The 25,925-nt window shown below is 39.7% G+C and overlaps 1 protein-coding gene and 2 long non-coding RNA genes across 3 annotated transcripts in view; 1 reads left to right on the top strand and 2 right to left on the bottom strand.

The window, feature by feature from the left end:
• Positions 1–2,066: 2,066 nt before the first annotated feature.
• On the bottom strand, positions 2,067–16,947 carry LOC114153801 (uncharacterized). The gene is made up of 3 exons (XR_003597413.1): positions 16,700–16,947; positions 14,999–15,001; positions 2,067–2,078 (listed from the first exon to the last, which is right to left on the bottom strand). It is a non-coding gene; the product is annotated as an uncharacterized LOC114153801 (long non-coding RNA).
• The window catches only part of cep162 (centrosomal protein 162), a 32,952-nt gene continuing 12,406 nt past the window's right edge, over positions 5,380–25,925 (top strand). The window contains exons 1-12 of the mRNA XM_028032566.1: positions 5,380–5,529; positions 13,958–14,048; positions 16,933–17,056; positions 21,409–21,586; positions 21,912–22,113; positions 22,187–22,229; positions 23,397–23,475; positions 23,931–24,132; positions 24,219–24,408; positions 24,499–24,659; positions 24,829–24,954; positions 25,342–25,470. Coding sequence (XP_027888367.1) covers positions 13,989–14,048; positions 16,933–17,056; positions 21,409–21,586; positions 21,912–22,113; positions 22,187–22,229; positions 23,397–23,475; positions 23,931–24,132; positions 24,219–24,408; positions 24,499–24,659; positions 24,829–24,954; positions 25,342–25,470 — 1,494 coding nt within the window. The 5' untranslated portion in view covers positions 5,380–5,529; positions 13,958–13,988. The remainder of the gene's footprint in view (positions 5,530–13,957; positions 14,049–16,932; positions 17,057–21,408; positions 21,587–21,911; positions 22,114–22,186; positions 22,230–23,396; positions 23,476–23,930; positions 24,133–24,218; positions 24,409–24,498; positions 24,660–24,828; positions 24,955–25,341; positions 25,471–25,925) is intronic.
• LOC114153802 (uncharacterized) lies at positions 18,585–21,376 on the bottom strand. The gene is made up of 2 exons (XR_003597414.1): positions 19,368–21,376; positions 18,585–19,189 (listed from the first exon to the last, which is right to left on the bottom strand). It is a non-coding gene; the product is annotated as an uncharacterized LOC114153802 (long non-coding RNA).

Genomic DNA, 25,925 nt, shown 5'->3' with positions numbered 1-25,925 from the left:
CGTCCTCTGGGAGTACTGTCCCACTTCTCGGTACCGACAAAGACGATCTTCCTTTGTTGGACATAACAGTCCACTTCATCATTCCCACGCCAATGAGCTCCCTCATGCGTGTGTGCTCTTTGATGCTCAACTTCTATCTCCAACTGCATTTTTAGCTCAGCAATCTTTTTCCACAAATCTTTGTGTGCCACGGGCTTGCCCTTTGCAGTCTCGAAACCATTTTCTTCCCAAATGGCCAAGTCCTCTCTAAGGGCCTGAGCACAGTAGTAACTGTCAGTTACTAACCTGGCACTCTTGATTTTCCTTTTCACCAGCTCCAGCAATCCTTCCAGTACTGCCGTTACTTCTCCGGCTTGAGCACTACCGGGAGCTTTTCCTTTCTGACGGCATTTCTCTCTGCCATCCTGCTTCAGAATAAATCCCCAGTATGCCGACTGGTCGGACCCCTTTCTGGATCCATCGGTGTAGATTGTCCATTCCGGTTGTTCTGGCTTCTCAGATGTCTCTTGCGGTCGTTTCTTACTGGTGGGTTGTGCTGGCCCAATTTCAAGCTCCGGGTCCAGCAGGATGTCTTTAACCATGTCTGCGTCTGTGTGATGATGTCAGCTGCTGGTGTTTGTTCCTCTGTTGCCGGATGTCTTCGCGATGGCTGCAGTGGAGGACGCGGTGTGCTTTCTCATCCATCGTCGGCTGATGACACCTTTCTCCGTCTCCTGTGCATGCTTGCTGGCTGGTCTGGTCAGCATTACATCACGAACCACTCCAGCAAGAGTGAGCCAGCTTTTCTTTGTCAGGGGTTGATGTTTCAGTTCCTCATTCTTGGAACCAATTTCCCCACTTGCTTCAGGTCTGAGTCACAGTAGCTGTGTAGAAGCTGATGCAGTTCTGTTGAGGTCTCCTCCTTTTCCAAACGATCTGGGTGGCCGGCTTCCTCCGGTTTCTTTCCCAGATTTTCCTCCTCGAAGTGATCATCCATCACTCCGTCTCTCTGTCGGTTCGAGTTGTCTATCCCCCAAAGCCTCTCTTTAGCCTTCGAGCAGGGATGGGTCTAGACTATGTTGGCTACTAGCTTCACTGTCTGGATCCGGTCATTTATCCTCAGTAGAAGCCTTCCCTCACCTGTATGCCATACAGTTACTGCAAGGGTTGTGACTGACGGCCTTATCAGTCACCATTAACTCTATTCCTTAAGAGTTAACAAGCCAAGTGAGCTATTCAGATCCTCACATCTGTTTTTACTAACTTGGCCATAGGGCCCTCCTACTCCGTTGGACTGGGCCCCACGTTGGGCGCCACTTGTTGTTGCGCAACACCCCCCCCCTCCTTTCTGTCTCTACTCTCTCACTCTCGTACTTCCTCTTCTGAGAGGGGAGATGTGCTACCAGCTCTCCGTCTAACGGGTCCGTTGAGTTTCCTAAATCTGCTGGGATTTACCCTGTCCAGAACTGAAGTAAACTCTGTTTAAGCTGGTTTCGAGAAACGATTCGCCTGGTTATCTGACGGCCTACATCCAGGTGTCCCACCCTTCTTCCCCCTGTGAATTAGCCAGACTGAGCAGCCTACAGCCAACTAGTTTCACAGAGCACACCTGTTAACGGTCGCTCGTTCTCTATTTTACAACTTGCATTTGTTATTGAACCAGGTAGGTTTTAGTGACTCGGGCGAGTCCCAAGGATGAGGTTTTAAATATGGGCTACCAGCAACCTAAAAACATTTTCCACTTTTTCCTCTCCAGAATCAAACATCACAGCTATTTTACAACCATCAAAGAACTTTAAGGTGACTCATTAACTGAATGTCCACAACATCTTTAGATTTTCTTTATGCTAAATATTTTATTAGTAAGGCATTTTTGCAAGGGTCAGTACAGCTTAATTCAGTAGCAGAAATAATCAAATAAGTAAAATCAATCATCTAGTCTATCTTTCCCTACTGCTGATACTGAGAACTAAAAAAGGGAACCTTTGAGAGAGACGGACGGAGTTTGGCGTTTCGAACCCCAGACCTGGCTTGATGATGAAGAAGGTGTGGCAGCAGGAGGAAGATGTTGATCGGCGAAGGCCAGGATCTCCGCAGGTCTGATGAGCTTCCTCTCCGCATGGATGCTGAGGTCACACAGGACTTGGTGCTGGCAGGAAAAAAGGCACCAGTTCTTCTTCCTTGTCTTTGTCTTCATCTTTGTCTTTGGGGTCAGAACCCAGCCGATGAGAGAAGTGCGATTCGAAGCCACAGATTGTGGGCCAGACGGGTTGGTCTCCATGTGCAGGACAGTCTCCGGCTCCGTGGCCCCGGCTCTTCTTCAGCTGCAGAGTTCTTTGTCCATCTCGATCTTGGCTCGAAGCTGCCCGGAGGATCCAACCAACGGTTCCTCTTTTGCACCCACCTTTTATAGGGTTCATCCACCCCCCTGGTGCGCCTGCTGTCTGCTTAGACAGATGATCTCATATCCATCACTGTCTTACAGACATTTCCTGATGTCTGTGCTAATGTCTCAGGGTTGCTCAACCTCCTATGTCCCTTGCCTGCACAACCTTTCACCTACTCTCTACCTCCAACATATCAGTGATGTTTAATTGCAGTTACACCTTTTTACACCATTTCAAGTTTAATGTCAAAATCACATTTATATCACATTTATTTTCTTTAGCTTCTCTGATTTAGCATTCATTTATAATTTTATAACCATAACTTATTAGTTACTCTTATTATGATCTTAATGTGAGTTATTACAGATGTTTTTCTGAAAAGAAACCAAGAATAATACATGATTCTAATTATTTACTACTAAAGTTACAGTTACTTGTTTTTCTTGTAGTTCCCACAAATATAAATGTATTATTACAAGTAAACCAATATTCATATAAGTATTTTACTTTGAATCTTATCCAATTACTAATAATGTTTAGATTTAATTTTTTAAAACTTTCATGCTTTAAAATAGTCTCAGCTATTTTTATAAATCTGCAGGCTGGAAACTTCCTCTTTTTCCAGGAAACCTGCTTTTCCTGTTTCATGAATCTCTCTGACTGACTATGATTTCTTATGATTAGATAGAAAAAAGTAGAATTAAAGCAAAGTTTGCATGAGACAAAAACAACACACACAACCAGATTTATTTTATTGACACTTAAGTCTAATGTTGGGCCTTGATGTCACTTGAGTGATTCATTATAAAGATAACTTTATTTATTATTACTGTTAAACTAACTTTATTGACACTTAAGTCTACTGCTGGGCCTTGATGTCACTTGAGTGATTCATTTTAAAGATAACTTTATTTATTATTACTGTTAAACTAAAATCTCCAGCATGGGGAAGTGGGATGAACTCGGATTTTCTTGACAATCTCTAACATCGAAAACTCATGAAACTCAAGATTTAGACTATGTTTCAGCTTCAAACCACCAGAACTACTGCATCTCAGCATTTCTATTCTGTTCCAAAGCTAATAAGGCTGAAAATTGAACGCAGTGCTGAAAATTCACATATTGTCACTTTTCCACTTCTCTCGCAGAGAAAACGCTTTTTTGGTCTCTGACATTCAAAACTCATGAAACTCAAGATTTAGACTATGTTCCAGCTTCAAACCACCAGAACTACTGCTTCTCAGCATTTCTATGCTGTTCCAAAGCTAATAAGGCTGAAAATTGAACGCAGTGCTGAAAATTTAAATATTGTCACTTTTCCACTTCTCTCGCAGAGAAAACGCTTTTTTGGTCTCTAACATTAAAAACTCATGAAACTCAAAATTTAGAATATTTTCCAGCTTCAAACCACCAGAACTACTGCATCTCAGCATTTGTATGCTATTCCAAAGCTAATAAGGCTGAAAATTGAACGCAGTGCTGAAAATTTCACATATTGTCACTTTTTCACTTCTCTCGCAGAGAAAACGCTTTTTTGGTCTCTGACATTCAAAACTCATGAAACTCAAGATTTAGACTTGGTTCCAGCTTCAAACCACCAGAACTACTGCATCTCAGCATTTCTATGCTGTTCCAAAGCTAATAAGGCTGAAAATTGAGTGTAGTGCTGAAAATCACATATTGTCACTTTTTCACTTCTCTCGCTGAGATAAAGCTTTTTTGGTCTCCCACCACTCATGCTGTGGGAAGTGAAAAAGCTTCAAACAACCAGAACTACTGCTTCTCAGAATTTCTACTAAAACTTGTACTTCTAGCCGATTTCAATATATGTAAATTGCCCATTAAACTATCAGAGTTCCATAAACAAGTGTTACTATACTGGAAAATGCTCTATGTTTATTACTACTCGCCACACTCCTCTATCATATGGAATAACAGATTCATATTACATTGCAATAAATCCTTATTTTACAAAGATTGGATGGAGAAGAATATTTGGCCTATTATACACTTAATGGATGCTAATGGTTGCACGTTAAACTACGAACAATTCTGTGCAAAGTATCAATACTTTCCCCCAAAAGCTGAATTTACCAGATTATATAATGCCTTACCAAAACCATTTATTAATCAGATTAAAAATATAAAAACATATCATCCGATGACCCCACAATTACCTAATTTATCTATTAATGGATTATCATTCACTAACCAAAAATTCAATAACCACACAATTAGAAACTGTCTAAATGAAACTTTATTCTTTGGGAAAATAAATAAAAATAACATTCTTTGCAAGTTTGAAAAAAAAAAAAATCAATGGAAAGGTTAAGAACTCTTTATTTAAAACTCCCCATATAATCAAAAGCTAAAGAAACACACTTTTAAGTTTTAAATGCAATTTACCCCTCAAAAGAACTTCTAAGAAATCGCTTTAATATCGATTACAATAAATGCTTATTCTGTGAAAGTGTTGTAGAATCGATAGACCATGTCTTCTATGAATGCAATCAAACCAAAATATTTTAGAATTGCTTAGAAAGGTGGTTCAAATCGAAAATTGCACTTCCTGAATCTATTTCTAGAGATATGGTAACTTTTGGAGTGTTAGTGAAAAACAAAATAATAGAACTATGTTGTAACCTAATATTTTGTTTGGCAAAATACTTTATTGATAAACAAAGCGTGCTGGGATCATCCCCAGTTTTTTTTAAAATTTTAATCTGAATTCCAGTTATATTTGAAATCTCTGAAATGTATTGAATCATTGATACCTGACTGAATTATTAATGGAATTGTTCACCGGTGTATTATTAATCCTAACATATGAATCCCCTTGTTGCTATTTTAGTTATTATTTTATTATAAAAAAAAATGTTCTTTATCAATATTAATTCGTATTTCATTTCGAAATCTGCCTCTACTATGCCCTGTACAGAGTCGCACTGTTGTAATTGCCTTACTTTTTTTGCTTACTTTGTTTAAATAAAGTTTTTTAAAAAAAAATCACGGCTAGTATCGCGGGAAGTTACACTCAAAACAACAGAGTGAAGAGCACCTTAAATTGTTTGCCAACCGCCATAAACAGGGAAGGGGAAGACTCGCTGAAGATGTTTCAGAAGTTATTGTGCTGAGCAGCTGTCATCAAAGACCTCAGTTCTGAGTGAGTAGTTCTAACCCAGCAGTGAGACATTGTCGATAACAGAAGTGGGTTTCCTGAAGCAACAGTCATGCTGGAAGCTTTGATTAACTTCTTTGGCTAAGTATTAGCTCCTTAGATGAACCGATGTTATAGATTAACTGGTGGCTAAATTAACTGGTTGAAATTTATGCGCACCGCAGATGTTTCTAAATTGTAGGTGGTTGTGTTGATGCCTGTTGAAAAATGCTACTTGTGTGACAAAACTGTCTTCAAAACCTTTACTATAAATCACATTTGAAGCAAATATGTTTAATGTTGCACGTGAAAATTATGTTTCAAAACAAGTTTCTACAGAGCAGCATTCAGTGCGCTTCGAAAACACCGCATTGGAGCAAAACCAGATCAATGAGTAACTCCACAATCCCATTCACATTCAGGTTCACCAGAATAAATTCATTTAATCTCATGAACAGCCACAATGTAAACCTAAGTGGGAGGTTTCTGCTTTTTGTAACCAGCACTGATCAGAAAAACATTGGAATTTACTCTCAAGTACCTGTAATATGATTTGCTTAACACTTCTAGCCTAGTGTGTGTTTTTGGCTCAGATCTTGCAATGCAACCTCACTGTTTCAGAACTTTATTTTTTTGGCGACACTACCCACAGTAAGTGTCGCTGAACAATGAGGTTGGTGTCATCATATTTAATAAAATTTAAATCACATACCTGATGGTGTTGCTTGTGGTGTTTACGTGTCCAAATAGAGAGGAATATAAAGTAATGTCGATAAGTTATACTTAGGCCTGTCACGATAGCAAATTTTGCTCAGCGATTAATTGTCTGAAAAATTATTGCGATAAACGATAATATTGTTTGAAAACCTTTTTACACTGATTTAATGGAAATGACATAATAATGCATGCGATTTCCTGCCAAAGATAGATACACTTTATTTTCAAAAGAACACTAAACACTGGAACTGATAAACAAAACAACCAAAAACGAAAATAAAATGGTCTCCATTAACAAAAAATGCACTTGAAAAAAAAACTAAACAACATAAAGTAAAAGTGGAAATAAATACTGCATTCAACCAAAAGAATGCAGATTATGAAGTCTGTATATTATGTTGCCCTTCAGTAATAATTAGATTTAAATAGAGAAGATGGGCACATCGACTACCTGATGCAATAGTTCACACTACATGATTTTTTGCTCCTATTTTTCCCTTTACAACAATCTTAAAACGTTGGTCTTTCTAAGATTGTGTGGTGTGTTATGGTAGATCATCGTTGCCGCTCCGATCTAAATCAGGGATTTTCCCCGACTGGGAGCTTAACGCAGCCTGTTGAATGTGACAGGTAGCCAAGCGGATTCTCCTCCGCACTTTCTGAGGGGAAATTACGTCGGGGAATCCCAAACAGCTGACACGGCGCAACCCGAAGTCCAGCGGACATTGGAGATGATGTGTGGAAACAACATTAATGTTTATTTAACATGCAAAGAATATAGAAATGACAAGGGGAGGAGTTGGAGCGAAATTGCTACCGCAGTTGATAAACCCGGTAACTTTTCAGCTGTTCTTCGTTAACGTGACGTAAATAGATTATAATGATTTTCATTCAGTCAGGACTTTACGCTGACACTAGCCACATGCATTGCAGGTAGATTGTAGTAAAGCATTGATTAATGCCTGGTTTTAAAATTAGTTCACTGGACTTGTAGCCATTATTTTGTGCCCATTGTTGGACACCACACGGCAGGAACGAATCCGATCGAACCGTTATACCAAGGATTTCTGTCGGCTAAAATGGGCGACAATCGGCCGACAGCTCTAAGATCGTGTCGTGTGCGCTGGGCTTTACACTAAGGAAATGAGAAAGGGGGTCAGTGGAGAGCACCGGAGCAGAGCCCTTTTTTCATTCAGTGTCATTAACAGAAAGAGAAAAAGGCCGGAAGAGGCGATAATGCCGATAATTAAAATGACATCGATAGTTTTAATTTATCGTGCGATTAATCGATTTATCGTTTATCGCGACAGGCCTAGTTATACTGTAATAAAATCTAATCTAAATGATATCAAGTTAACAGCCAATGTTGTAGTTGGTGGTGATATCCAAATTGACAAAAAAAAATTATAACTAGAAAATTCCTGAAGAAATTTAACCGGGGCCTGCCAAAGTGTGCCCGTCGGTTTGGGCCCGGCGTTCTGATGTTACAAATTAGCATCAATGCTAAAGAACGCTGCAATAGTATGAGGAGAATTACAAGATTGTTCACTAACATGCACTTGCACCATTCAGTATGATAAAGTAAGTGTATCAGCTAAAATTAGCATGATGTCAAAATTTTCAAGGCTTTTATTTTGAAATTTTTGTTAAGCTTCATTTCAAAGTGCCAAACTAAATCCATGTATAACAGTCATTGAATAAAATCAGTTATATAATGCTCAAAAGAGCAATAATGTCGTGTAGAAATTGTCAAGGCTTTTATTTTGAAATTTTTGTTAAGCTTCATTTGAAAGGTCCAAACTAATCCCATGTATAACAGTCATTGGTTTAAATCAGTTATATAATGCTCAAAAGAGCAATTACATGATATAAAAATATTCAAGGCTTTTATTTAGAAATTTTCAGTATGCTTCATGTTAAAGTTCCAAACTAATCCCATGTGTAACAGTTACTGAGTTAAATCAGTTATATACAGCCCATAGCAGCAATTGGTTCTAAAGGCCAGTTCAGTCCTGATCTGTTTCAACTGAGTGTTCCACCATAGTTAGTCCTGACCAGCAGCCAATAGCCTCCTGAGTTCCGTTGCTATGGTAAATAATTGAGCTGTGAGTCAGACATGCTGGGGGAGAGAATTCTCTGTTTGAGCCAGCCAGTTTCACCCAAAAAAAGCATTGGGAACAACTCCTTCCCGTTCGGGAACCGTAATACATATTCGAAAACCGTTTGAAGCGTATGAGAGGGCTATGTGTCTTCTGCGATAGTCCCGATATTCATATCTCTACCTCACTCTCAGCATTAAGAGCGATGAGAGAAAGAAATGGTGTGCCCAGATCTGAAATTTTAGTCAAATACATGGGAGAGAGCCTCAGACAGCCTCAGAAATTCCTGTCGCATGACTTTGCTCTGAAGCACCGTGACAGAAAACCGTACGGTCTAGATAAATTTCGAAAACATTTTACCGGAGCAGGCATGCTCAATGTCAGGACCGATTTTGATACCAATCGTGCGATATTTGTGGGCGTGAGGGCGATTTCAAAATTATTTTGGGGTCAAAAATTCTCTTCATTTCTCACTCTAGCAGAGGGGTCTGAGATACACTCTAATGTTAGGAAAAATTAAAAACTTTGGGTCGCTTAGAGACAAATTGTGGACAAACTGTAATTGGTATCGATGAGCCGTCTTCACTTTCGAAGAGATCACGGACGTATCTACAAAATGAAATTTGAATGGCATTTCTACGTGAATTCGTGACGACTGCTTTTCTCTCTTTATTTACTGCCTCTGGGTTCTGTCCTCAGGAAACATGGGATTTCGTTTCATTGTTACGCTGATGATTGTCAGATTTATTTGCCCCTGAAGCAAAAGGATGTACATTCTATCAAACATCTCCTGGCATGTCTAGGTGATATTAAAGCTTGGTTGGCCTTGAACTTTTTAAATTTTAATGAAAACAAAACAGAGGTGATGGTGTTTGGACCCAGTGGCTCCTGTGAGTCCTCCTCTGTTGACCTGGGACCCTTGGAGGTTTATTTTAAACCTGTTATTACAGATCTTGGTTTTAAGGTGGACAGTGATTTTAAATTGGATAGCCAAATCAGAGCCGTGGTTAAGTCCAGCTTTTACCATTTAAGGCGATTGGCGTCAGTGAAATCTTTTCTTTCCAGGCAGCATTTTGAAACAGTGATCCATGCTTTTATTTCAACTCGATTGGATTACTGTAACGCACTTTATCTGGGAGTTAGTCAGTCGCTGCTCTCATGTCTGCAGCTAGTACAGAATGCTGCTGCACGACTGCTGACAGGAACTCGAAAGAGGGAACACGTGACCCCTGTCCTGGCCTCACTTCACTGGCTGCCGGTATATTTTAGGATTCATTTTAAAATTCTTATGTTTGTTTTTAAATCACTACATAATCTTGCCCCAGCTTACCTCTCTGAGCTTCTTCACCCATACATACCTTATCGATCTCTTAGGTCCGCAGATCAGCTGCTTTTGGAGGTACCGAGATCAAGAAGGAAGCTCAGAGGGGACAGGGCTTTCTCTGTCATGGGCCCCAAATTATGGAACAACTTGCCTTTGCAGGTCAGGGAGGCCCCTTCACTGTCCACTTTTAAAGCTCGTCTTAAAACCCATCTATTTTATTTGGCTTTCAACTCTAGCGGGATCTAGTTTTAAATTGTATGTTTTGTTTTTAAATTGTAAGTTTTTATTTTATGTTTTTTATTGTTATGTTGTGTTTTGATGTACAGCACTTTGTATCAGCTGTGGTTGTTTTAAAGTGCTTTATAAATAAAGTTGGTATGGTATGGTACGACACAGAAAATCCTCAAAAATAGGGTAATTTTAGAATTTTTCTGTGCTCGCTCCATTGACTTATAATGGGTTTTTTTGCATCGTTTTTTGCGAATTATGTCGCCATGGTAACCCCGAATCCCACCTAAAGTAATAGCTCCAATGGCGTGAATTTTCCGCACGTTTTGATACCTCATTTGTGGGTGTGCACGCAGCGGTACGAGCCACATTAACGGTCACGGAAGAAAAATAAAGATTAAAGAGACACCTTATTGGGTGTAGAGTAATAGGTTCCTGCCATTGCTTTGCATGGCAGGCCCCAATTAAAGAAGCCTTTCTTGGGAGAATAGTAATAGGTTCCTGCCATTGCTTTGCATGGCAGGCCCCAATAATAAATGTTCCTACATTACTGTCAGATACCACCAACAGATTATGAGCCATATCTACAGTATTTGTCTGTGTTCTCTACTAGGAAACAGTTTGCAGGCTGGCGACGAGGGGAAATAAACTTAAAAACAAAACGAGCCGCATTACGATCTGAATTAACTAGTGACAGTCAAACGGGGTCCTCAACGCAGATGTTTGTAAAACTTTTGGTGGCTGTGTCGTTTCCTGATCAAAACGCGACAAACGTAAATAAACGGATTAGAAAATGTCTATGATCTCTTCAAAACAATAATAATTTTTTGTATGTGAAGGAATATTCAAGAATATATTGAAATATCACTAAAATATACTACACTTCAAGAGGAGACTGTGCTAAACTACAAGAATTTGTACCCAGCATTGTCAGAGTACTGACGATTATTTTACATCTTCTCCGTCTTATATTGATTGACATGTTCTGCAAAGATGTCAATAAATGTAAACAGTTCTGAGATTATGAAAACTAATTCCTTGCTCATTTAATGAAAGCCATATTATTTTGTTTGCACTTTAACTGGGATGCAGACGCAATGCTGTGCAATTTAGTAATTTTACAATATCCTTACAGTTAAAAGTTTGCACGGCAAACTTGTTAAACGATATTACCTCCAAAACATTGGCAGCAAGTTAATTTCATTTTTTTAGACAATAAAATAAAGTGGTCCAAAAAGTGAATCAGACTACATCTCTAACTAAACTCGTACCAGCTGTCGCTGAGTTCCGAGAGCAATGTTTTATCCACTAAACTAAATCAGCCAACGGAAGTCCACTAATCCTACCTGCTATTGATTCTGATCTAACAGACATCCCGCGCTTTAAGAAGCAAACCAAACCTGGATTAACTGGTGACACTTTCAGAATCTCAGTTTGAGTGAAGATTTTAACCCATTTCTGATGTAAAAGTATATAAGACAATTGTTTTTTCAGCGTTGTCTCTTATGGTTGAGTATTAGGGTCACTTGATGAAAAGAATAAAGATGTTTAGTTAAAATACGAGAAAAAATATCAACAATATAGGAGAAATGACACTGCCACATAGATTTGCCATGTCTTCTGTAAATGAACTAGGAAATAAACTATAACATGTTACAAAAACAGTGTTTAAAAAGATTTTGCTATTATTTTGTGGATATCCAATTGAAATATCATACAATATGAGGGAGATGTGGAAAAACAACAAAGTCAGTTGATCTTTTTAAATATTTTATTTTTAATTCCATGGCTCTTCAACACTTATGTTGGCTTTCAGGCATTAATCTTTGCTTTGAGATCTGTTCATGGCATCTTTCGATCTTCCCTTGACGAGTTTCAACCTCTGAAGCAACACATAAATCAGGACAAGTACTGTGTAATTTACCTGTTTTGGTGATTTTGCAGATTAATGTAAAAAAAAAAAAAAAAGGCAACATACCATGTTAGACCAATAAAAGTGTTTCTAATTAGTTATTCCCGAGATCTTAATGGGTGTCTTACGGAATCGGATTGCATTTTTGCAAAAAATTTGTAGTTTTTTAAGCTTATCGCATTGTTTACTTCCTGGTTCTGTAAAGGGGTCCTAAAAAGCCACGCCCACAGAGACATCTGTCTCTCCCAGATGCCGCCACCAGTTAATCTATAACAGCGAACTGCTGCTGGTGAGCCTGTGTTAGCTGGAATTATCCGAATGCAGCGGAAAACCAAAAAACAAACAACAAAAAAAACAACCAAATACTGAATAACTGACCAAATAGGATTCAAAATGATATGTGTTCAAAACTGGAAGATATTGATTCAGCCTTCACCAATAGTTTACGTTAGACACAAATTATACAAAGCAGTGTGAATAGTGAGGGGCATGTGATAAAAGATGTAACAGCTTTTTATGTTCTTTCAGTAATCTGGTTTGAGTGTACATGTCCAAAAACAGTAAATTGAAAACCTTTGGGTTAATTAGCTCGGTAACACTTTATTTGACGGTGTGTGCATAATGAAAGGCGGACCCTGTGGTAAGGTCCATGGACCATTGGCTGATGCCCATTCTACGTGGTCATGTGCGTGGCCGTCTCACAAACACACGCTTCCCGTTAGCTAAGTACAGCATAATAACAGTACTGATGCAACTTCTACACCTTGAAGCCTGTATGCTACACAGTCTTACGTTAGCTAAACAGATCAGTATGCAATGTGTCTGTATCTGACATACACTAAAGATTTTATTTTAGCAGAAAAGGCTTTGGACTAAACTGTTACTCGTGTTAGCCACTCTAGCACCAAGTACAGCTAGTCAATCAACCATCGCTGTGTTCAGGGAAGAGCTGATTAATAATCGAGAAATAAATATCAAGCCTGGAAGCTTGATATGGTAACGGACTGAATGTTATGTTTTTAACATAATCTTTACTCGTCTTGCGGGGCGCAGGCGATTGCCACGGTAACAGGTGTGCTTAAACTACAAAGAGAGAGAGAGTAGAAAGGTACTAGTGGTTTTGAGTTGATCACCTGTTCGGGATATTTTACCTTTGTTTACCTTTGCTGTGGCGCATTACAGCCGCTGGAGGTTGGACTAATTACCTTGTTCGTTTGTGAGTATACATCATTCACAACAAACATCAAATAGAACAAATATATTTCATAAAATTTTAACAAACAAATGGCTTCTACCGTGGTAATTATGTGAAATTAAATTAATTATATCCCAACTTCAGAAGATTTGCCTTTACCTTTACAGAGCTCTTTGGTTCCTCCTATCAGCCTGTAGTTTCTCATATTTCAGTCATCAAACCAAATTTCAGATCTACCATAACTGACTGACACCTGCTGGCCTCAGGTTTGCAACCAGCTTGTGACTGAGAAACCAGTAACCTCCTCCCAGATGATGACATGAACTTGTTAGTCCTCTGTCCATTGTAGTAGCTGATATATTGTGAAAATCTGGTAGAAATTATGCACTAATCAGTCATGTTCACATAGAAACAGCGCCGCGGGCTGTGTGAGATTTGCGGTCACGTGGGTCGGTTGTGGGCGGAGCTTGGTAAGGTCCATATGGGTTGTTGCTATGTTGTACGGTGTTTTAAGATCTTGTTCAATGGGCTCCTTTTTAACTTTTTCAGAACTTATCTGACTTTACATTACGTTGGAGCAAGCTGGTGCTCCAACGTAATGTAAAGTCAGTGACATAACCCCTTTGTCAAAATGTGACACACTAAAATCAGAGTCTCAGTATGCTGCTCATTGTAAGCGTAGCTTCAGTTATTTGTCATTGTTATTGTTTTTCCATTATTTTTTTCTATTGATAATGCCTTAAAAATAATATACTTGTAAATACTGTATGTTAGAACATAGGAAGTATACATATGTAAACATATATCACACACTTGTAATAACACAGGAAATTCAAATGGAAATTTATTGCATTTAAATATTTTTTTAATATCATGTAAATAATGTTAGCATTAAACTGTAGCATTTTACAAAAAATTACTTTGCTTATTAATTTATACTTCATGGGATTCTTTTTCAGGTTCAGTCCACAACTGAGGAGCATTATTACAATGTCTTACAGACAGACTAAGGAAGAGCTGGATGCTGAGTTTGAGAAGTTCCTGAAAGAGGTAATGCACCTAAAAAATGGCAGCTAGTAAGCTCTTCAGAGAAACTGACATTTAAGGGTTAAACACTAGTCTTGCATAAATCCACAGTTTGAAATTTGACTTTGGCGCTAAGCATCATGAACACACCTCAAATGGGGGAAAAAAAACCCTCACCAACCATTGTTGAAATTATTTTGCCACATTTTGCTTTCCCTGTGTCAACCACCATACAGAAGACATAGGTAGAGGAGTCCACTATGTTTTTACAGAAAGAGCATTGATTCAGAGGCTGAATTGGTTGGTGCAGCCACCTTTGTCTGTGTGAAGTGGCACTTTACTGTCTTTCCATTGAAATTTAGTGACATTTTTCAATATGAAAAATCTTTGTATTGAGTTGTTGAAGCTAGGAATATCAGCCATTTAACATCATCAGGTTGAAAAATGGCAACATGTCAATTGTTTCGTCGCGATAAACAATAAATCAATTAATCGCACAATAAATTAAAATGAGGGTGATAATATTGCTTGTTTGTTTTCATTGCATCTCTCTTTCTACCAAGAAAGAGAGAGAAAGTGAAGCTTTTGTCTGCATGACAAAAACTTCACTTTGGCGCCTCGAGTTACTCCCTCTGATCTTATTTCCTTGGTAACTGCTAAACACACAGGGAGCTAAAACTCTCAGTTTTCCTCCACTTGGGCTGAACCCAATACATGGGACATGATAGCGAGAAGGACAAAAGTTTATTGACCCCTGAGAGGTTGTATTTGCATTGTTAGATAATTTTTTTGCTATTGGTTAACAATGGTCTCAAAATGACAATATTCTCAATTATCGCAATAATTTCTGGGACAATTAATTGCCAGCAAAATGTATCGTGACAGGCCTAATTTCAATACTGTAAAAAATATATTAAGAAAATTATTTTACTTTTTAAATGCAAAAATTGTATTCATTTATGCCCCTTTTTCACTGGCTGTACTACAGCAGCCCAGCTTGGCTTGGCTCGGCTCTATTTCGGAGTGACCGCTTTTCCACTGGGCCGTCTCGGCACTGTAGCAGGGTGACGCCTCCTGGCGGTTGGGGTTATAGCGCCCCGCCTCCAGGAGCCATTTGCTGTGCTTTGTTACGATGCGACCTAACGCGAGTTGTTTTTCTGATGCAAAAGAAGAGAGAGCTGAGCTATTTTTTTATAGCCTTATTGTGATTTTTCTGAGACTTCAAGAAAATGCGTGGTGGGAGGAATGCTGCGATATGTCAAGGAGGACAGTGACTCTGCCTTGCAGCAGGAGGAAAGCAGGTGGCTCAGATGGTGCAGGTGAGCTAACAATTATTTTTGTATTAAACTACTATAAAACTTGCTATTGTGCTGAATATACATGCGCTAATGTTAGTCAGGGTGTTGCAAATAACTTAAGCATCAGAATTCATTCATAATATAATTCAATGTGTTTTCAGATGTTGGCAAACTGCTGCTGCAGATCAACAGTATGAGCAGTATGGTTCGTCCTGCACCCTGTGAGTTGTAGGATGTCTCATCAGTGTCCGTCTTCCTGACTGCCAGTCGGCGTTTACCTTCAGGATGTCCAGAGACTTTCACCTTTCTGGAGCTGGGATCACATGAGCCCAATGTGCTGATGAAATATTTCTAATTAAAAAACTGTGGCTGATGTTCTTACAGAGTGCATTAACAACCTGTTGTTTTTAACTTCTCAATACATTTAATTTTGATTCATCTGATGTTCAAGTTATACTGAGAACAAATAAAGCTGTATTCCTTCTGATCTGAATGGCTCTACTTTTAATCAAACCTTCCATGTTTTCACATTTTGGTCACTAAGAATTGATCAAGGGCTTAAAAGTTTAAACTCAGTTGATAGATTTATTTTTGTCCTAACCTGCAAAGAATCAGCAAAAGACAGTGGTTACATTTCTGCAGAACCGGAGAATTGATAGCAGACGCGACGAATCGCTGTCAAACACTGTCTGGAATCAATTCTGCCAGATCTTTCTTTGCATTTCTCTTTATTGTATAGAAAAAGGAGGTTGGGCTTCTTCACACAGTCACACAGAGAATTGACCAACCGTCTTTACATTCTGGAACCTTCTGTGGACATGCCCTTGTAAGGGCATGTGGCTGACCACAACTAATCAGTTACCCATGGAGCTAATAACACATGAATATTTTAACGTTTTTAGCTTCCAGGCAAACATCCTAAACAAAGTTAATAATATACTACAAAAGATTAATAAAGTACTACAAAAGAGAGAAGTTAAGTAAACATAAAAAAGAATAATAACATGAGAATAATATGAAAACATAACTTGTAAAATAAACTCATAAGTAAATGAACAGGAGGATAATTTTTCTAACATCAGTCTTATTTATCACTAATTAAGGTTACAGGACTGTATTAGGACCTTGATGCCATACAAACTACAGTTTGTATGTTTGAGTATAAAAAAGAGACTTTGTTCATTGAGAGAAAACATCATTTATTTTTCTTCTGTCTGTATCAACTCTCCCTGGAGCTCTACCATCTCTCCTGGTAGCTGCTTCCTCCTGAAGGAGATCCAGTTGTTGTTCTGACGGTTCTCCTCATTTTTCACCATCATGTCAGCCATGTTCCTCTTCTTCTGCGATGAAATAAAACACATGAAACGAAACTTCCACAGGTATTTATAAGAAATCTGCTGAGTAAGCAGTATGTGACGTAGCATCGATATGCGCATTACCACCAGGTAGGACGGATTTACGGGTAGCACAGATCAACAGAACACCGGTGGAAAAGGGGCATTAGAAAAATAACCTAGTAGATTTTCTACTACTGAGTTTTTGCATTTTTTTTTTTTTTTGGTGCTGCGTTGTCATTGTTTTGGCATTTTGTTTGATCCAGTGTCTAAAAGTCTGTTTCAGATGACTCGGTGGATTTAAGCAGCCCTGACAAGCAGCCCAAAACTAGAAGCAGCCAGAAATCCAGTGAGAAACCGACAGTTTCATGGTGGCAAGATGATGAAAACAGCAGTGGTGGTAAGTCTGTCTAAAGGACTCTGTGTGTGTGACTATGACCTAAGAAAGGACACCACAAACATTTTCTTTTTTTACAATAATATAATTATATTGATTTCATTCTTGTTTTTCACACTTTTTCTCAAGAAACAAACAAAACAAAACCAACAAAACAAACCAGAACATAAATGGGGGTGGCAGGGTAGCTGGAATACAATCCAATCATTGACATCTAGGACTGTCGCATAAACGATAAATCAATTAATCGTACGATAAATTAAAACTGTCAATCTCATTTTAATTATTGGCATTATCGTCTCTTCCGGCCTTTTTCTCTTTCTGTTGATAACACTGAATGAAAAAAGGCTCAACTTTGGTGCTCTCCCCTCCCTTCCTCATTTCCTTAGTGTAATGCCCAGCATACCCCACACGATCTTAGAGCTGTCGGCCAATTGTCGGCCAATTTTCAAAACCTGAGGCCACACATTAGCCGACAGAAATCCTAAGTATAACGGTTCGATCGGGTTCGTTCCTGCCATGTGGTGTCCAACAATGGGCATAGAATAATGACTACAATTCCAGTTAACTAATTTTAAAACCAGGCATTAATCAATGCTTTACTACAGTCTACCTGCAATGCATGTTGCTAGTGTCAGTCCTGACTGAATGAAAATCATTAGAACCTATTTATGTCACGTTAACGAAGAACAGCTGAAAAGTTACCGGGTTTGTCAACTGCGGTAGCAATTTTGCTCCAACTCCTCCCCTTGTCATTTCTATATTCTTTGCACAAAATGTTGAATAAACGTTAATGTTGTTTTCACATATCATCTCCAATGTCCGTTGGACTTAGGGTTGCGCCATGTCAGTTGTTTAGGATTCCCCGCTGTAATTTCCCCTCAGAAAGCACGGAGGAGAATCCTGCCTGTCACATTCAACAGGCTGCGTTAACGCTCCCAGTCGGGGAAAACCCCTGATTTAGATCGGAGCGGCCACGACGATCTACCGTAACACACCACACACTACAGGATGATCAGTTATGAAATCGCAAGCGACAATCTTAGAATGGCCGGTGTTCTAAGAATGTCGTAAGGCGAAAAATAAGGGCAAAAAATCATGTAGTGTGAACTATTGCATCAGGTAGTCGGATGTGCCCATTTTCCCTGTTTAAATCTAATTATTAATGAAGGGCAACATAGTATACAGACTTCATAATCTGCACTCTTTTAGTTGAATGCAGTATTTATTTCCACTTTAGCTTTATGTTGTTTAGGTTTTATTCAGGTACATTTTTTTATTAATGGAGACTGAGAATCCAGTTTAATTTTGTTTTTGGTTGTTTTGTTTATCAATTCCAATTCTTTGGCAGGAAATCGCATGCATTATTACGTAATTTCCATTGAATCTATGTAAAAAGGTCTTCAAACAATATTATCGTTTATCACAATAATTTTTGAGACAATTAATCGCTCAGCTAAATTTGTTATCGTGACAGGCCTGTTGACATCACATATAATTCACATTGTTAGAGGTTCCCGTTTGAGCCATTTTCTTATGAGAGCCTTTTTGCTCCCAACCAGTAAAGTGTGCAGAGGTTTTTGATCATTATAGTTCAGTTTGTCCACCGGTATGTTACATAAAAGTATGCATTCAAAGTTTAAAGGAAAATCAAATGTGAAAATATTCTGTAAATCAGGGGTCCCCAAACTTTTCCCTGTGAGGGCCACATAACTTTTCCCTTCTCTGATGGGGGGCCGGGGTCAGTTTGTAACAGAAAAAGTGTGACAATTGCAAGAGTGCCTAAACGTAAAAATTTATTGTTTTCCAGAAAGCACAATCAAATAACCCTTTCTGGATTCTTCACAGAACAAAGTCAGGAAATAAATAACAACACTATTCATGAAATAAATAATAACCAAATAACAGTCTCTGGGGTCTTCACATAAAAAAGTCCATGGAACATAAACTTTATGTTGTGCCGTGCACAATCTTAACAGGTCCAAGTTCAGCTTAGTTGTCAGAGCAGAATCTCTTACTTAAATGGTTCATATGAGCAGGCTCTTAAAGTTCTTGTGTTCCTTTCTTATAATCTTTTGGTAGGTTCCAATAGCTTGTAGACATCGCTGTTTGCAGCTCTCTCTCTCTTCAACTTCCCTGTGAAACCCATAAAGCAAGCAGGCTGAGAAACTGAACTAAGTGATACAGCACCTACACAGCACAACCAGTACCACTATCAGTATGGTTGTGGAGATGGATTTTATCCCAGTAGATTTTATTATGATTATATTTTTATACTCAGAATGACTCATTCAAATCAGAAAAGTGATCTTACCTTTGTACGTTCATCAGTGTGAACTGTGGGCCTGAATCTGGCTGGCGAGAAGTTGAATGTCAGGTTCCATTCTAGTCACTGCCAGTCTCAAACACTGATGCAGATGTGCATCTGTTAATCTTGATCTCATTGAAGTTTTCAGCAGTTTCATACGTGAAAAGGTTTGCTCGCAGATATACGTGCTGCTAAAAAGTGTGGACATCTTCATTGTGTGTTTTCTGATGTTAGGGTTCGTGTCGTTTGGGAGGGTGCCATAGAAGTCAATGAGATTGTTGGGCTTGAACGCGTCTTTCAGAACATCACAGTTCTGTAACTCGGCCAACTCAAACTGATAAAAAGGCTGGGCTTCATCAATGTCAGCAACAAAGGGGTTCTGGAAAAGACAGATTTCTTTTGCATAAACATGTACTTCACAGAATCGCACACTGAACTCCGCCTTTAGCATTTCCAGTGCTTCCACACACTTTTCAGCTGGAAAAGGGACCGCTGGGTTCTCTGCAGAGAGATTTTGTGTAGCAGGGAGATGGATAAAACTGTGCTTTTTCACTTGTCCCAAAAGCAGCTCTAGTTTCACCTCAAATGCTTTGATGTGGGAATACATTTCACAAATGAGTTTCCCCTGGCCTTGTAGCTGCAAGTTAAAGCTGTTCAGCATTTCTGTCATGTCTGTTAAAAATGCGAGATGCCATTTCCATTCTGGGTCGATCAGCTCTGGCACCGTTTTGTTTTGTGAATGAAGAGATGCGTTAATTTCAGGTAGCAACTCGTAAAAACGCCCCAAAACTCAACCATTGAACTGCTGTGTAGTACAGCACATCTCCGTGCGCAGATTCCAGTTCAGACAGGAATTCTTGGAACTGCCTGTGTTTAAGTCCCTTTGCTCTGATGAAGTTTATGCACGACACCACAACCTTCATTACAGAATTCCACGTCAACACTTTGCAGCACAGTGCTTGCTGGTGAATTAGGCAGTGGACTGGTAGCGGGGCGGTGAGACCTCGTTCTTCAATCTCCCGGTTCATGCGTCCTATTAGACCCCAAGACATGCCCACCATACTAGGAGCCCTGTCAGTTGTGATGCTGGCCAGCTTTGACCAGTCCAGGTCCAACTCTTCCATGGTTTGGTACACTTTGCCGAAAATGTCCTCCCCCGTCGTAGTCACTTTGAGACTTGGGAGGGCTGCCAGCTCCTTGCACATCTCAAAGTTTGCAGTAACTCCACGAATAAAAATGAGCAGCTGCGCGGTGTCCTGCATGTCCGTGCTCTCATCCAGTGCTAATGAAAAAAATTCAAATTCTTTCGTCTTCTGCTGCAGCTGGGCATATACCCCCGATTTCTTCAATGCGTTTGGTGATTGTACTCGCTGATAGACTCACGGCATTAAAGACGTCTTTCTTCTCGGGACACACCTCCTCTGCGACAGCTTTCATGCATTTCTTGACAAACCCTCCTTCAGTGAAAGGTTTACCGCTGCTTGCTATCAGTTGAGCAACCCGAAAAAAACTGGCCCGAACAGATGACTGGTTCAGCAGAGCTTGTATCCTGCTGAGCTAACAGTCCACCTTTTAGCTTTGAGAGTTTGTCTGCTCGCATTTGGCTTTGCAAGCCATCATACTTGTCTTTATGACGGGATTCATAGTGTCTCTGCAGATTGTATTCTTTGAATACCGCCACCGCCTCTTGACAGATGAGACAGACAGCCTTTTCTTTGCATTGAACAAAAAAATAATTGTTTGTCCACTGCAAGTTAAATGCCCTGCATTCTGAATCAATTTTTCTGTTACCTGATCTTTTCGCCATTATTCCGTTCTCTCTTTGAGAGGGGCGGGTTTAAGATTTTTTGCTGGGGGTTGCCAGATAGGGGCACAGACCCCAGAAGGGTGGAACAGAATGTCACATTTTATGCATGTATGAAATAGTTACTAACTAATAGTTAATAATGAAAAAAGTTTATAACTAAGGAACATTTTATTGCAAAAGTCCAACTTTATTATCAAATACAAATATATTTTGTAGAAGATGATTTTTGTTTTTGTACAGAATCATCAAAGACACCAGGTGGGAACAAGAGCGCTATGGGCCTGGACACACTAGAGGAAGAGGAGGAGAAAGCCAGGTTCTTTGCACAAATAGAGGCAGGAGCTTCATCAGCTATAGATTATTCCAAAATGAACAGAGAGCTGGATTCAAGCCATTCTACCTTTGCCACTGAGCTCAGGTATGGAAGCAGCTAAGGGCATTGATTAGACTTTGAAAAAATCTTGTAAACATTCTCCAGATAGAATGCATTCTAAATTGAAACACATTTCCCAGTGTGGAAGGTAGGTTCTGCTGTGCACGGACCATAGGGGGAACATACCTCCCCACAGGGGATTTGACAGAAATCAAATGACAGATCTCTGTCATTTGACTGTTCTAAAAATACTTTTCTGCACCATTGTTTGACCTTTGGGCATGATGTCACAGCCATCTATGTGATGATGATTCCTTGGTAAAGCTCTGGACTGTGAGTTGATGAAATCAATGAAATAATTTCCTTGTAGGAAAGAGAATGGGCCAGCAGTGGAGCCTTCTGCTGCAGCAGTAGCTGTGGGAGAGTCTTCAGGTAGGAGGGCAGTTCTGACGAACAACCCTGTTAGAGACTCTGGGTTTCCTCATCTCTTTTTTCTCTCAGCCCACTCTGGCTCCCCACAATACAGTGAAGATTTTGAAGATGAGGATGGAATAAAAGAGTCGCAAACGAAGGTTTGAAAATTCACTGTCTACCTATTTTATCTTCTTGCTTACTCTTATATTAACATTTATGTGTCTTCATCAGCATGCTCAGCAGTCTCTGCAGCCTTTTTCTACCAACGACTCAGGTCAGACACCACTTCTCGCATTAATGTTCAGCTGTTTTTTTTTCTTTCTTTTTTTTTAATCACAGACAGTTAAGCCCATATATTTCACATCTGTAGCTCAGAATGTAGGATTGTCATTTTTGCACTAAAAGGTTTCTTCTTAGATCCCATGTTAAAGTATTCTAGTACTTTTTGCCTCAGTCAGGGTTCTTAACAGAACATCTTGACAATTATAATTAACTTCTTGCACAGTGGAGGTTGCATTTAAATTTTTTTGGATTTATATTTTAGTTATTGGTTAGATGTTTCCCACAGTATTGTGGGAACATGATTCTATAAGCTATTAAATGACCAGTTTGGGTGCAAGGTTTTTTTTTGAAGGACTGGAGGACATCTTCTGATATCCACTTTGTGTGCTGAAATTGTTCCACATTCCCCTAATAGTTTGAGTCGACTTTCTAGAATTTGTTCCACTTTTGAGTTGCAAGTTTCCACTTAAAATTATGTTGTCTAATCTGAAATTTTCGTCTCATACTTTCTGCAGTAAAATAAAAATGCACATGTTCTTATTTTTGATTGGCATTTTCCATAGCAGTCGTCAGAATTGGATTCTCTTGATTTAGGAGATGGTTAGAAATGGCCAGGCAGGGGCGTGCTGTGGTGGCGCGACCCACGTTTGGAGGCCTTGAGTCCTCGACGTGGCTGTCGCGAGTTCAATTCCCGGACCCGGCGACATTTGCCGCTTGTCTTTTCCCCTCTCCTTCCCCCTTTCCTATCAGCCTACTTTCATATAAGGGGCACTAGACCCCACAAAAAACCAGGACAAATCGCCTAAAAAACAGTTTTTACCCGATGGCAATCATGGCACTAAATTCAAAGGCATAAGAACGTCTGCTCTTGACACCACTTTGTTATAAATGTAAATTCTGTTGCGACACCTCCAGGCGCTGCAACCATCTTCTGATGTCTAAGTTTATTTCTCATTTTGTACTATTCATTTTGGTATATTACGTATATACACATAACCTGCATCTTAAGTCGAGTCGAGCAAATCTCAATCTCGTTGTAATCTGTTGATGACAATGACAAATAAATCTTATCTTATCTACCTTATCTTATCTGGAGGGGAGAAAAAAAAAAAGAAATGACCAGGCTGATTCCTGTGATGTCTCTGTTTGGATGCTTCAGACTTGCCCACAGAAGAGGAGCTGATGAGGCCCATACGAGCAGAAGACCACACCAGAGGCTTTACTCTGCAGCCTGTCAGGTTAGATCCATGGACTTCTACATCCAAACATTAAACAGTTATCACACAATACAAACTAGAGTCATAAACAACTCACAGTATTATAAAGCATAATATAGTCCCATTATTATTGATGTCGACTAAGAGAGAAAGAACAGTCAGCGTCACGAGCAATGCTGCTTGATTATTGAATTGCATAAACCATCTTAGGTATAGCTATGTAAATATACAAGTATTAAAGAATCTTAAAGGAGTTCGTAATCTCCTTTACAAGCAATAAAAAAGATTTAATACACATGCACCAGGTTTTTTGCTTTAATTTCATGATACGATCAATTAATAGTTATAGAAGTGGCAGCATATAAACACACTAATTACCAACTGGAAAATATGAAGCAGCTGTCTAGGAACAATGTATACTGTACTTTTATCAAATCAGCGATAATGGCCATTTCTATCTGATGAACTGATTTCAGTCAGGAACTGAGGATGTTCCCACGTGTGACTCCATCAGAGCTGGACCTGGAGCAGCCTGGACAGAGCCACTCTAGAACCACAGAACCACTCGACCTTGACCTGACCTCCAGTATCAGGAAGGAAGTGGGAAGACTGATGCAGGAACAGAATAAACATTTTCCCCAAACTCTCTCACTGGTTGGCAACGCAAAAAAAAAAACAGTGAGGAAGGCCAAACTCTGAAAAGCAGACACACACACATGCACGCACGTTTTGAAATTCAATTTGCTTATACACCCCCTTCACAGACATCCAAGGGCTCCTCTGTGTTTCGTTCCTGCATGCTGTCTGAAAGGAAGCTTCCTCTCGCTCCATCCAGAGGCAGGTTCGGGGACAGCAAGGCAGCTGGGAAGATGAGCAAAGCTGCTCCTCCCAAAGCCCCCCCCTCAACAAACAAATCCACAAAAAAACAAGAACAAGATAGCGGTGGTGCTGCAGGTCACTGTTGTCCCTGACCATCTCAACAATATGTTTGTTTTATAATGATACTGTTGGCTGTATGTGTGAACATATGGTGTGTATGGCCAGCAGAGACAGGTGTGAGGGTAAGCAGTGAGCTGGTGGCGTCCGTTCAGTCCCTGGTGGCTGTCCTCGAGCAGCAGATGAGCAGTCTCCATCATGCTGTGCCTCAGGACTGCAGCTGTACACAAGCCCCTCCTCAGGTCGCAGTAAGACAACAATTCACCACAGTGAGTATCATGTATTCTATGTATTCAAATGCACTCATTAGTACAGTTAGTCCACGGTGTGTACATGACACAGAATCAATCAGTCTGGGCTGGATCTGCTGGTTACTTCAGGTTTATGCTGCCTGTGTTGAGTTTGTTCAGATAGTGTTCTGATTTCCAAACGATCCAGGACAGTTCTGTGATTGAGGCATTAAGAGCACAGCTGGTCTACAAGGAAAAGGAGTTGCAGATGATGAAGGATGATGCTGAGGAGGTCAACTCACTGAGACAACAGAACTACCTGCTGCAGAGCAAGGTGCAAAACACACTTCACATCAGAGTACATAGTTTCTAACAGAAACATTCCTCTATGTATTCACCTGCACTCACCAGCTGATATTTACTCACAGAAATACCAGTTTACATGAAATAATCTGTTCATTCAATCAGAGTGGCTCCTTCTGGTAGCCAACCAACACACACGCATACGCACTCCCATGCCCACACACACACAACACTGGATCTGGGTTATAATGACAGTGTTAGCAGACGCTTTGCAGTCAAAGCATCCTGCTAGGTCTTTATTCATGGAAACCAGTTTCCAAACACACAGAGTGAGGAAATGAACATAGTCAGGACTGTTGTGATGTTCAATGCCCATTTATATTCAGGCATTTGTGAATGTTTGCTTTGTCCCACTCAGCTGCGCAGTGCAGAGGAAGCCAGTCAGAGGGGATGGCTGGAGGCTGCAAATCCTGGCGCTGACGACAAAATCCAGCTAATAGAGAAAGAAATGAAGGAGCAGGAGATGCTCATCAAAGGTTACCAGCAGGTCTGTCCCTAACCATTCCTCCTGAAATCTAATGTCCTAATGTCTGTTTTTAACCTGGGCTTGATTCTCATTTAGTTTTTAATTCCCAGTCCTCATACACGGGTCACCCATGTAGTCATGTAGACCAAAAAATGTGTAAAAAACACATTTAGTCTGCAGTCTGAACACTGCAGACACGTCACATTTCATCTAGTTTGTATATCATTGACGTGAGACATGCATTATAATTCTGCACCAGAAGTAGCCAGACATAATAAATCCAAGCATATACAATTCTTCAATTCTATACAATTGAAAGAAGTCTGTCATTGAAGCACATCACATTCCCACCACTCATTGTCCTAGTCCAAACAGACCTCTCTACAAATGCTGCAGTCAATACTCCAAGGCTTTTGCTGTTACAGTGATTAAAATAAGTATTTGAACACCCTGCGACTTTGCAAGTTCTTCCACTT

The sequence above is a fragment of the Xiphophorus couchianus genome, chromosome 11, assembly GCF_001444195.1.
Source record: "Xiphophorus couchianus chromosome 11, X_couchianus-1.0, whole genome shotgun sequence".
NCBI classification, from domain to species: Eukaryota; Metazoa; Chordata; class Actinopteri; order Cyprinodontiformes; family Poeciliidae; genus Xiphophorus; species Xiphophorus couchianus.
This window is presented reverse-complemented; position numbering and strand designations above follow the sequence as displayed.